Below are 12339 nucleotides of genomic sequence, written 5' to 3'. Positions count from 1 at the left end.
AAGTAACTCTAGACAAATTGAACCTGCCTAGTCTCCAAGATGAGTGAAGTGCAAAATGTACAGCAACATGGTGAAAAGTAAATTTGATTTTAAAATTCTATTAATTTTAATAAAGCCAAAGGCCTGATCCTATTTCTAGTGAAGTCAACTGTTCTTTTGCTATTAATTTGAATAGAAGTAGGATTTTGTCCTATGTTACTGGCAACCTGAGTGAAGAATCTTTTAAAAATATTATTTTTAAAGTCCCTTTAATTAAAAACAACTCAAAATCAATTCATCTTATTTATTTTGATTATTATATTTTAATATTAGTATTGTTGTAGCATCTAATGACCAGGGCTTCATTGTGCTATGTGGTCCCTGTCTCAAAGAGCTTACAGTCAAAGTTTGGAACCTTGTTTTTTTCCATGCTGCCCTTCCTGGAAGGAGGTCCCCATAATTAGTCACAAAGCACCTCATTATCCTTCTTCAAATCTTTTCTTAAGATTCTATTTTTCCATGATGGCTGCAAAAAAAATTGACCATGGCTAGACTGCAGGTGTGCTGACACCACTGTCGATCATGCTGACCAATATTGTCTCATTATTTCCTTCTATTCCCTTGTCTGCTTGTATCCATCTGTTGTTTCTTATCTTAGACTCCCCAAAGATCTTACAAACTATGTCTTTGTGTTCTGTTTGTAGAGCACCTACCACAATGGGGTCCTGGTCCATGGTTCTAAGGGCTACAGTAATACAGATAAGTAATAACCATAATAATAAAGTTTAAGATGGTGTGCATGTGACAAACAGAGCACAAGGGAACAAAAAGAGAGTTACGAATAACCAGCAATCACAGCACAGCAGTTGCCTAATCATTGTCAAGTGTTCTGTAGGAATCATGATATGGGTGGGTTTTAAGGAGAAATGTAAAGAAGGATAATGTAGTGACCTTGTGGATTTTACAGGGGTAGCATGGGGGACAGCATGATGGTACTCTTCTGAAAATCTGAAAAATGGGCAATCAATGGTGAAGCAAATGCGGGGGTCTTATGTCTCTATAGCATATAAGAAATTATAGTTAAGGTGAGTATAGAGCACAATGGGCCTTAAAAGTGAAGACAGGTAGTTTGTACTTGATGTAACAGAGAAGGGAGAGTCAGTGGAGGGATGCAATGAGGTGGGTAACATGGTCAAAGTGATGAGCCACAAAGATTATTTTTGCTGCAGCAGCAAGATGTAGACACAGTTGGATGTGTGGGTCTAGAAAGAGGGCTGAGTCAAAGATAGCACCTTGTATATAGGACTGAGTGACAGGGAGGAGGAAGCAGTGGTGTCTGAGTGACAGTGACTAAGAAAGGAGCAAGAGGGAAGATTTTGGGGAAGAATCAAGAGCTCAGTTTTGCCCATGTTAAGCCTGAGTTGTGTCTTCAAAGACACCCGCCCAACGGAAGGCTGAAAAGTCAGTATAGTAAAATCTGGGTTATGGTGAGTGCCAAACCTTTGAATGCTTCACTGGATGACTGGGCAACAAAATGGCAGATTAAATTCAATGTTGATCAATGCAACGTAATGCACTTTGGAAAACATAATCCCAAGTACACGTACAAAATGCGGGGGTCTAAATTAGTTGTTACCATTCAGGAACGAGATCTTGGAGTCATTGTGTCTAGTTCTCTGAAACATCCACTCAATCATGTGCAGTGGTAGTCAAAAGCACTAACAGAATTTTAGGAACCATTAGGAAAGGAATAGATAAGAAGACAGAAAATATCATAATGTCACTATATAAATTCATGGTATACTCACACCTTGAGTACTGAATGCGATTCTAGTCACCCCATCTCATAAATGATATGTTAGAATTGAAAAAGGTACAGGGAAGGTCAACAAAAATGATTAAGGGGAGAGATTAATAAGGAGAGTTTAAAAAAGATTGGGACTTTTCAGCTTGGAAAAGAGAGGACTAAGAGGAGATATGGTAGAGGTCTATAAAATCATGACTAGTGTAGAGAAAGTGAATAAGGAAATGTTATTTACTGCTTCACACAACACAAGAAACAGGGATCACCCAATGAAACTATTAGGCAGCAGGTTTAAAACAAACAAAAGAAAGTATTCAAACAATGCACAGTCAACCTGTGGAATTCATTGCCAGGGAATGTTAGGAAAGCCAAAACCATAACAGGGTTCAAAAAAAAAAAAAAAAACTAGATACGTTCCTGGAGAATAGATCCATCAATGGCTATTAGCCAAAATAGTCAGGGATGCAACCCCATGCTCTGGGGGTCCCTAGCCTTTGATTGCCAGAAGCTGATAGTGGATGACGGGATGGATCACTCGAAGATTGCCTGTTCTGTTAATTCTCTCTAAAGTACCTGGCATTGGCTACTGTCAGAAGATAGGATATTGGGCTAGATGGACCATTGGTCGACCCAGTATGGCTGTTCTTATGTTCTTCTGCACAGTCACAACAATATGGGCCTGGGTACATAATGCATAGCTGTATCTTGTAGTGGTTTTCTGTGACCTGTAGTGTTTAAATTATAATGCTTTGCACTCCTGTAACACATTCATCTAAGGTTCTCAAAGAGATATTCTAAATAGTATGGTGCCAGAATAAAGGCTGTATAATCAGACTTTATCCCAATGCAGTGTGGTGGGTAAGAGGTAGTGGAGATAAAATCCATCCTCCACTCAGGATGAGTCTCTGGAGATGCATCAATGGTTGCTACTTCAGTCTATGGGCCAAACAATGGAAACAGAGCTTCTATCCCATTTGTGCAGGGTGATAGGGCCACTGGATCCATATATAATAGAAACAGGGGCCTCTCTCCCAACCCATTCAATTGATAATCTCCACACTGATCTATGTCAAAGCAGGACAGAGCCCTACCTTCTGGTGGGGCCTGGGAGGGGAGCAGAGGCCCTTTATTTTCTGGTCTGCCAGCAATCCCAACTGTATGGCCCCACTGTGAGGATGGAGTGCTCTAGAAGGCCTCAGGCAGGTCCTCCACACCAGGATGTCATGCATTAATCAATTGGGTCCCTGTTATGCAATATTAGCATGGACCCCAAAGACTATATGGAGGCCTATTGAACCCCACTGGAGTTCTGCACTGGTGCAGATCACTGTGCTAGCAGATTTGATTGCAAGATTGGGGCCTAACACTTCACAAAACCCAGTGAGGTAGGGAATCATGATTATATCATTTCACATATGGGTAAACTGAGGTACAAGGTGGCTGAATAATACCCATGGTCACGCAATAAATCAGTGACAGAGCTGAGAGTAAGAACTCAGAACTCCTGACTCCATACTTGGACCACTAGACAATGCTCATTTTTTTGTCATGGCCTATTCCATATATCTATTATCCCAAGTCGTTGATAATCTCTTGAGCTGTAGTTCCTAGTACATTGAAAGAATCAATTAAATCCCACAGAATGGCTAAAGTGAAATCTCCTGGATTATGTTAGTTGACAATGCAGGTGTGCAGCTGTGTGCTATCACATCTGCTTAACTGCCATGGAATTTACTAAGATTTGCAACAGACTCATCTTTGCCAAATAAATTGGCCTTAAAATGCTGTAGTATTGCAGAGGCCCTTGGTTATGTAATAACAATACCCTAAAGTCTTCAGCTCCAAATATACATATCTTCTTTTTTGCCCCCCCCTGTGAGTCCCAAGCCACATATTGCAATTCTGCAGTGTGGTTTGATTGCATGTTCTAACGGGATCATTTCTTTATTCTTGACAAAAACATAAATACCCTTCTATCTCCCTCTTCGAAAAACTGGATCATTATGTTAGATTGTAATTTGAAGTGAATTTACTTCTCATTCATAGGAAGAGGGAAGAAGCTTTTGTGGATCTGACTGTCTGTGATTTCTTTTATGAGACTAATGATATGAGGCAACAGAAATCTTATCTCCATTAACATTGATTCCCTTTACAGGATTCATTTCACTGAAATCACATACCTAAGGTTTGACCTTACTTCACAGAGTACAGTTTTCCCAAATTTTTACTAATGGATATATTTTAAAACAAAATGGTGTTTTTCCTTCAATTTTCTCTCTATTTTCTCTCCTTCTCTATGAACCTTATTCACAGGGGCAGGGCTGACTTCATAGAGTGAGGCCTGGCAAAGACAGAGGCAGGAAACACATAAGAGAGAATGAGTCTGTCAGACTAATTTTCTTCTAGGTTTTACTGTTGAATGTTTATTTCACATTTTAGAGGAAGCAGAGTGGCTCCATTCCATTTCCTTCCATGAGTGACCCACCAGATATACAGCATTGAGGATTCACCTCAGGTATATAAAGGAAATTAAAATGTAGGCATATTCACAACATGAACGTGATCACTTTTTTCCAGTCCACATTTTCTCTGCTCATTTGCATTGCCACCATTTTGAATATTATGCTGTCAATAAGTAGTGTTGCTGTCAATAAGTAAATTTTCCTGACCTTTCTTTAATTTCCTTTTTTCTCACTCAGCCACCCCTTTATTAGTGTTGTAAGGTGGGCTTTATCAACCTCATTTGTATAAACAGTTAATACACAGACCTCTTGCTCCATTAAAGAGGATAGGTGCAGGTTTCTCATGCAGATAATACAATTCACTCTGTAGATATCTCATAAATCTACTTCCATGAAAATGGTATAGTAACAGTGCCCTGGAATAGTACAATGAATAAAGGCTATCTGATCTTACTTTTACAAACACATTTTTGCTTTTCAGGAGAGAAGGGAGGAGTTTCCCTGGAACCTTTTTAATATTTACACTTATCTGGCTCATTTCAAATGCAGTCAGTGTTGCAGTGTCTGTTACATTTTGACAGTGGTCCTTTTAAATACAGGGATTATTAAAAAACTAAATTGAAGAATCTTTTGATAAGTTTACTGTTAAACTATAACAGATGTCTTAAGCACTAGGCATCAGGAATGAAGCCCAATTTTAGGTACAAATTACTTATTGAGAATATTTATAGATGGTAAACTCCTAGGGCACATGGAGGCAGCTCTGTGAAATTATAACACAGATTAATCGCTAACTGTGCAATTGACAAAGAATCTAAACATGTAGATAAATTAAGTCTTGTTCGTTTACCAGAGCTTCCAGCATACTATGCTTGATGCAATCACATTAATTTATTCTAGCAAATTTAACAAAATTTATTTCGAATCACCTTTTTCATATTCTTAAATTTTCCTGCTATCCCCAGTAATGTAGCATAATAAAGTAAGTGTGGGTATAGGGAATATGGGGGGGGGGGGAAAGGAATGAGGTATAGAGCTGTACCAAGTCTTTAGAGACTATTGTATTGATTAGGCTGTAACAATTAAACTAGTTTTTAAAAGTGTCAGATTGCCTTGATTACATTATATTCCTGAATAGAATACATGTTGTATTATTCATAATAGTCACTGAAAAGTACCAAAGTGATAAATGACACTGACTTAGTTTCAGAATAACAATTTGTTGTTTTTCTAGTTGGCATATGAACACACATCTCTGAAGATAAGTAGAAAGTATAATCTGGGGGGGGGAGAGAGAATATAAGAAAGAAGGACATAAAAATAAATTAGGGAAAAGAGAGAGACTGTGAAGGTCACAGTGAAACAAAACACTTCTATCTGAATATTTTTAATTGAAACGTAATATAGGGAAACTATGCAGAGTCATGGGTTTTTTTGCACACAATGTTGTATCAAATTTAAATTTGTTACAACCATCATGTACATTGGGCTAGGGATAACAAAAATGTAACTTAATATCTGGCATAATGAAATGGCAAGCAACACAAGTTTCCAATCATATTAAAACTGAGCTGGAAGTGACATTACTGATGCAACCTACGAAAACTGAGCAGTTTGGGTTTAGAAATCATTCTTGAGTAAATATGTGACTATATCAAACAGCAAATCATGAAGGAAGTCTTTGTGATGAGGTAATTTTATTGCTCATTCATAGTGCCTTGCATTTGCTGACTTAAAATAGACACTTGTACCAATGGACTTTTTATTACCTGAAGGAAAAAAATCACATATACACCAGTACTTTTTCTTTCTGCTAGCAAAGGGAAGCAATTTGATCCAACGTGGGCTGAAACTTGAGTAGGTCACTGTACACCATGATAAAATTCCCTAATCCCTGAGCCAAATTTCCCTGAGGGGGCCCTCCTACTACTCCTTCACTTTCCAAGCTGACTTTTCCATTCCCTCTCTCGTCTTTTCCTCCCCTTCATCTCTTTCATTTCCCCTACCTTGAAGCCATGATATCTGATCTGCTGCTGGTACTCAGGTTACAGTTTTTACAGCTTAGGCTGTCTATTGCTGTATACATTCCTTTCTTTCTGCTCTGTCGTGATTACTTACCAGAGCTTATTTTACATTGGTCCAGATGAAAGCAGTTCAGATGAAGGGAAACAGCCAGGCTGTTTGAACATTATAGATATGAACCTACAAAAGGGCACATTGTGCTCTCTATGACATTTTGTTGCACACATTTTATACAGTGTAACCAATATATGTCACTGTACTCTTCAAGTTTATGAAAAAAGCACCTAGAACAGATTTTTATTAAATGCAAAAATATATCAGGAAAGGCATGAACCCTCCCACACTTTTTAACATTCTAAACAGCACAAATATGCAAACTTTTTAAGTTGTTTCTTTTATTATAGTTAGACTATTATAAGAACCAACTGCTCTTACTAAAAATGTGGTCTTCTAGCTCAATAGCATAATTGGCACTACTAGGTGATCTGTGCTTTGTGAAAGCTACTGCCAACATTTACCTTACCCCAGCTCAGAAAAAAAAAATGAAATCTCTTCTAAATTCCAATCATATCAGCATATAACTTGTGATTTAATTATTAATACAGTTAAAATCCTAAGGTTTGTAATGTTAAACAGTAAAAATGATTACAAAAGAGAAACCTACATCAAGGTTAATTCCAATCCTTAAGACCAAAGCAATAGTTTAAAATTGTGTCTTTTTTTCTCCTTCACACAATGTTGTTTTTGTTTCTTCCTCACCATTTCAGACAAACATCTGTTATACTGTAGAAGAACAACTATCTCCCAAACCGCTGAGTGTGCCTGCAGCCAAAGTAAACAAAACAAACCCAGAGGATCCAGCACAGTCAGCCTTTATATCCAGCCAGGATAACATTTCACATGTTTTGATTAAAATTAACTAAATTTGTAATTCTAGAACCTATGAAACTTAAAAACTGCACTCCATATATATCACATTAAGTGGTGTTTTAAAATGTGATAGATTTGTGCAGCTCCCAAAACTATGTGATTATGATGAGCAATTACTGTTACTATCCACAGCCTTTAGAAAGCCCCATCTGAAAATAGGAAGTGTCACAAATCTCCCAAAGAAACAATAATGCTCTCTGGGGGTGGAATCTAGAGTGGTTTGCCCTGGATATCAGTGGCAACTCTCAGTTAGCCCTTATTTTGTTCATACCACTAATACTACCCAAGTCCACAGTTCCAGTTCTGGTGAAACACACTCAGTACACAGACAATATGGAAAAGAGAATGCCTACCTTAACCAGTAAAGAATATCTAGTCAAATTAGTAATGCAGTTTGGGGGGTGTGAGAGGAGGAATTGTATACAGCATTCCCTCTTAATACTGGGTGAAAAACAATGCTATATTATAAAATGTCCTGTTAATAGGTGTGTGTATGTATATATATATATATATATATATATATATATATATATATATATATAGAATGACATCTATAATGACATTGTCACAGCAATATTCCAATGACATTCTGTTTTAGTATAAATTATCCATTTACATTAAATAATGGTAGTTTTATTATATTTACATATATAACAATTATGTACACTGCACTGTTTTAATTTATACTTGCATTTTTAAAAAGTAAGTTCAGCTGAAGTCCTGCAATACGTGCTAGTTGTGTATGACTCATGGGGAAAATACATCAGAGGTATAAAATAAATACAGGTCAGGGAATAGACTTGGAAAATAAAGGCACAAAATAGGACCAGTCCAACTTAGACCTGTGACCTAAAGCTAAAAGAAGTCCTGAAATGTGTTTTGTGCAATCGCTCCCATTCTAACAGCTGGAGGGACAGCCTCCAGCGCTACCTCTGGAACACAGCTGGATTGGCACAGTTTCCTATCAGATAGGAATAGACTCCAAACAATAAATAGACTTCTATCAACAACAGCCCCTCGGACAGCTCTCTTTCAACAACACCTATGCTGCTTTGATTAACTGTGAAGTGAGGCATATAGAAGAGAGGAAGAGGCAAGGAAGAAGAGAGGGGGGAGAAAAGAGAGTCCCTGTCTCTAAGCCCAAAAATGATGTGCAGCTCAGACCATAACATTTCACTTTGACATTTTAATTACACGGTTGCAGCTGGCTACTGAAAAAGGAGAGAAAGCCAGTGTTGAAAAAGCCCTCCCTCCTCCCCTAACTTCACAGCTTTCCGGTTAACCTGCGAGGATTGTAATAGAAAATGCACCCAAGGAGCTTAAAAAACCCAAGGAGGGAGAGTTTAAAAAAAAAAAAAAAATCAAGCCATCAAAGGCGGTCAATGAGCTGGCTTTGCAGCCTGTGAATTCGGCTCTGTTTTCAGTCCAGGAGGCGGAGTTGAGACACATTCAGTGCATCCTACCAAAAAAAATGACAAGAGATCCTTTCTTATTTCACTGCCCTGCCCGGTGGAGGGCGGGGGGGGGGGGCAGAGGCGCCCCCCTTCCCCCTCTCAGACACATACCTTCATCTCCTCGTTGATTTCCCTTTTCACCGGGTGAGCCGGCTTCCTGCTTCTTTTATTTTCGGGAGGTCTCCCTTCTTTCTCCATTTCTGCCATTTTTTGTGTCTGGCTGGTGGAGATGAAATGGCTGCTGGTGTCGTGGGGGGGCTGGGAAGCAGAAGTGGGGAGGGCGGCGGGGCTGGGCGGGGGTCGCCGGCTCAGCGGTGGAAGCTGGCGTGAGGGAGGGTCGGAGGCGAGAGCGGCGCGGGGAGGGTCGGGGATGCAGGCGGGCTGGCGGGTGGGTGATGCCCTGTGGAGTCAGCCATCTTCCGCCGCTCCGGCTGCTGTCTGCATGGGCGAGCGAGGGAGAGCCTGGGGTGTGTGTGTGTGTGTGTGTGTGTGTGTTGGGGGGGGGGGGGAGAGAGACAGGGAGTGGGAGCGAGCGAGCGCGCCAGCCAGCCCCGCTCCGCTCCTTCTGCGGAGCGGCTGGAGCCGAGGGGGTGGAAGGCGAGGGGGGTAGGACGGCCCCCGGCTCCGGGAGCGGGCGGGGCTTCCACGGCCACCGAATCCGCCGCGGCTCCGGCTCTGGGGGCTTCGCCTCGCGTCCCTGCTCATCGGCACCTCCCCCCCCCCCCCGTGCAGCCGGAGCCCCCCCGGCCGCCCGCCCTTGCCGCGCTCGCTCACACGCACGCAGCCCGCCGGGGGCGGGGGAGGGGGCGCGCGCTCTGTCCCAGCCCATCCTCCCCCCGGCGGGGCCAGCGCGCTGGGGCTGCTGCGTGGGCTCCTCCGAGACCCCCGCTCGCCAGCCCGAGCCGTGCCGCCGCCGCCGCCGGGTGAGAGAGGCGCAGCAGTGGGGTCAGGGTGGCCTGGGAGCGCTCGGGCTGGCTGGGCCGGGAGATGCTGCGTGTCCCCCCCCCCCCGTCCAGGGGCTGGCTCCTGCCCGGCTGGGCGATCGCAGTCCGTGGGCAGAGCAGCGCGGGAGGTCCGGCCGTGCAGCCCACGCGAGTACACAAGCTCCTCAGCCCCAGCATCTCCCCGGCCGGAGAAACGCCTCCTCGCTGCTGGGCTGCCTGTTACCCGACCCCGGCAGGAAGTGTCTCTCGCAAAGCATCGTGTTCCTAAGCCAGGCTCCACGATCCTGCCCTGCCCCGCTGCAGAACAGTCCCCCCACTCCCAGCCCCTTTAGGTGAACTCAAGGCACTGGTCTGGTTTGAAAGCGGCTACAAGCTTTCATTGAACGAGCTGCCGTTCACCTTCTGATACCCCCCCCCTTTCTTTTTTCCTCCTCCTCAACTTCCAAACCTGGGTATGTGCTCTGAGAAGCTGTCTCTGTCATGAAAAGGTTTGATTAACTCTGTTGGGGTTGGTTTTTTTTCTTTTTGATCTGTGCCTAGGAAATGAGAATGAATGGTTTGATAGGAGGTACTTGAGAAATGAGGTACTGAATTACGGTACACACTGGGGGGGGGGGAGGGTTACATTGATTCTTCTTGGGTTGTGCTTTCTTACGCCTTGGCAGTTCGTAATTACCTGATACAATACGATATGGGGGTGTCCATTGTTCCATAAGTCAAAATTGTAATTGTAAAGAATTTTTCATTATGACTGCGGTACAGCTTCAAATTACACATTTGTTTTAAAATATATTTGAAAGCTAAAATGTGTTCGGTATGTGTATGACTAGGCTCTCCATAAAAATCTCTGCTTAGCTTGTCAAAGCTAAATTCGTTTTGTATGTTACAATGTCTAATTTACATTTTTTATTTCTTAAGCTTAAATCACTGACATTTGTGAATATAAAAAGTTGAGCAGATCTCTTTCTCCTTTAGTGACTAGAATAAGCCATGCTTACTCCGTTCAGATGGTGGAGTGGTTAGAGACATAGAGCCACTGTTGTTTATTTATTTGCTCTGCAGTACTGAAAATATGAAGAATTTGAGATTTAAAATACATTTGGCTTGTTAATGAAGGAGTAATCATCAAAACATATGTCAGGCTGGAAAGTTGTAGAGTACTTCTATGTCACCAGAACTGTTCAACAAAAAGATAACTTTAATCACAGCCTAAACAAATAATGAGTAAGCAGGGAAACAGATTTGATCAGACAGTTTAGCAAAGTAGTAAAAACCTGCAAAGGCTTTTTTATAGGCTTCCTTTGCATCAGTGTAGATGCAACAATACGTACTGTACATAGAATGCTGCACAAAAGCAAAGTATATGCAATGTTGGTTCTATCATGCATTTCAGTGGGAGTTTTGCATGCACAAGGAATGGAGATTCTGGCCTTATATGCACAAGTGCTAAAAGGTATTCAGCTTTTTTTGTAATATTTTTAAATGTAATGAGTTTTTGCAAAATAATGTGTGTGAATTTGCAGAGATGTTCAGTACTTGATATGTAACATCAAATTCATTGTGAATTTGTCATAAAGGTGCTTTTTTTACTCTAGTAGAAAAATAGTAATGCCCCTCATTTTCTCCTTGTTCAAAACTCACTACAACTGAATCGCTGTTGTTGAGCTCCTATCAAACAGCAAAATCTTAAAGTATTGTTTCATGGGTTACAAATGAAAAATAATGATGAAAATTTGCTCAAACATAATTTCATGTACAGCACCTGAACTTTTTGAAGCCTTTAGCTTTAATACATTGTCTCCCTCAGAAAACAATTGTGATTTGAACTTCCACCTGTTCAGTTTTATGGATATACCCTGATGAAAAAGGTAAAGTGAATTCTTGTATTAGAGAAAAGTACCAGTTTCTACTATGAGCTGATAAGGCAGTTATAATGAAAAATATGTGGACATGATGGTTCTGTTTAAAGAAACTTCTAAAAAAAAACCATGTACCAAAAGCGCTAGTTTTAGAGTGTTACATGAAATACACTGTCTATAACATATGCTTAAGTATTATTATATCTTTTAATATGTGTTTCTAACTTAATAATAATATTTTCTTCTGAACATTTGCTATAATTATGGTAATAAGGCATTGTTTTTCTAATAATCAAAGCAGATAAATAATCTGATAGAGGGTCCAATCCTGCACTCCTAACACAGGCAAAACTTCCATTCAAAGCAACAGGAATTTTGTAGAGTGCAACAACAGGCCAAAACAATGCAAATGGCCTCAAGCCATTAAATCAGGTAAGTGGACAAATATAACTAATTGCCTTTTAGGACCGAGCCAATTAAAATAGTGAGTGGACAAATATGATTGATTGTCTCTTAGGATCAAATCTGGCATTCCTTGCATATTCCTTCAGTGGGAATTTTGACTGTCAGTTTTCCTGTCTAAGGACTGCAGGATTTGGCTCTAAATCAGGCATCACTTTGAATCTAGTGCTGCTAAGTCTGAGTTCGGATCCTCAGAAGTCCTGCTTTTCAATAGTTGCCAATAAATCTTTAACATCCTGATCATCCCAGAGTATGTACTGTTTGTCTGTATATCTACTATTGACTTTAGATAGGTACGGAAGTGCTGCCTCTATTTCTCTTTTCCAATGACCATGGATCACCTCTTGGCATCTGTCAGAAGTCATACCTCATTGAAAACTGGTGTTTTCATTCCAGTGTTTATTACTGGAATATCCAGTGATG

General features: G+C 40.9%; 1 protein-coding gene across 2 annotated transcripts in view; it reads right to left on the bottom strand.

The window, feature by feature from the left end:
• The window catches only part of LOC119853654 (sine oculis binding protein homolog), a 135418-nt gene extending 126076 nt beyond the window's left edge, over positions 1–9342 (bottom strand). Inside the window, exon 1 of one of the 2 annotated variants that reach the window (XM_038396969.2) lies at positions 8763–9342. In XM_038396969.2, coding sequence (XP_038252897.1) covers positions 8763–8858 — 96 coding nt within the window. In that variant the 5' untranslated portion in view covers positions 8859–9342. The remainder of the gene's footprint in view (positions 1–8762) is intronic. The other variant, XM_043510765.1, reaches the window with a different exon arrangement.
• Between the last annotated feature and the right edge of the window lie 2997 nt (positions 9343–12339).

Source organism: Dermochelys coriacea, chromosome 3 (assembly GCF_009764565.3).
Source record: "Dermochelys coriacea isolate rDerCor1 chromosome 3, rDerCor1.pri.v4, whole genome shotgun sequence".
Classification (NCBI taxonomy): Eukaryota; Metazoa; Chordata; order Testudines; family Dermochelyidae; genus Dermochelys; species Dermochelys coriacea.
This window is presented reverse-complemented; position numbering and strand designations above follow the sequence as displayed.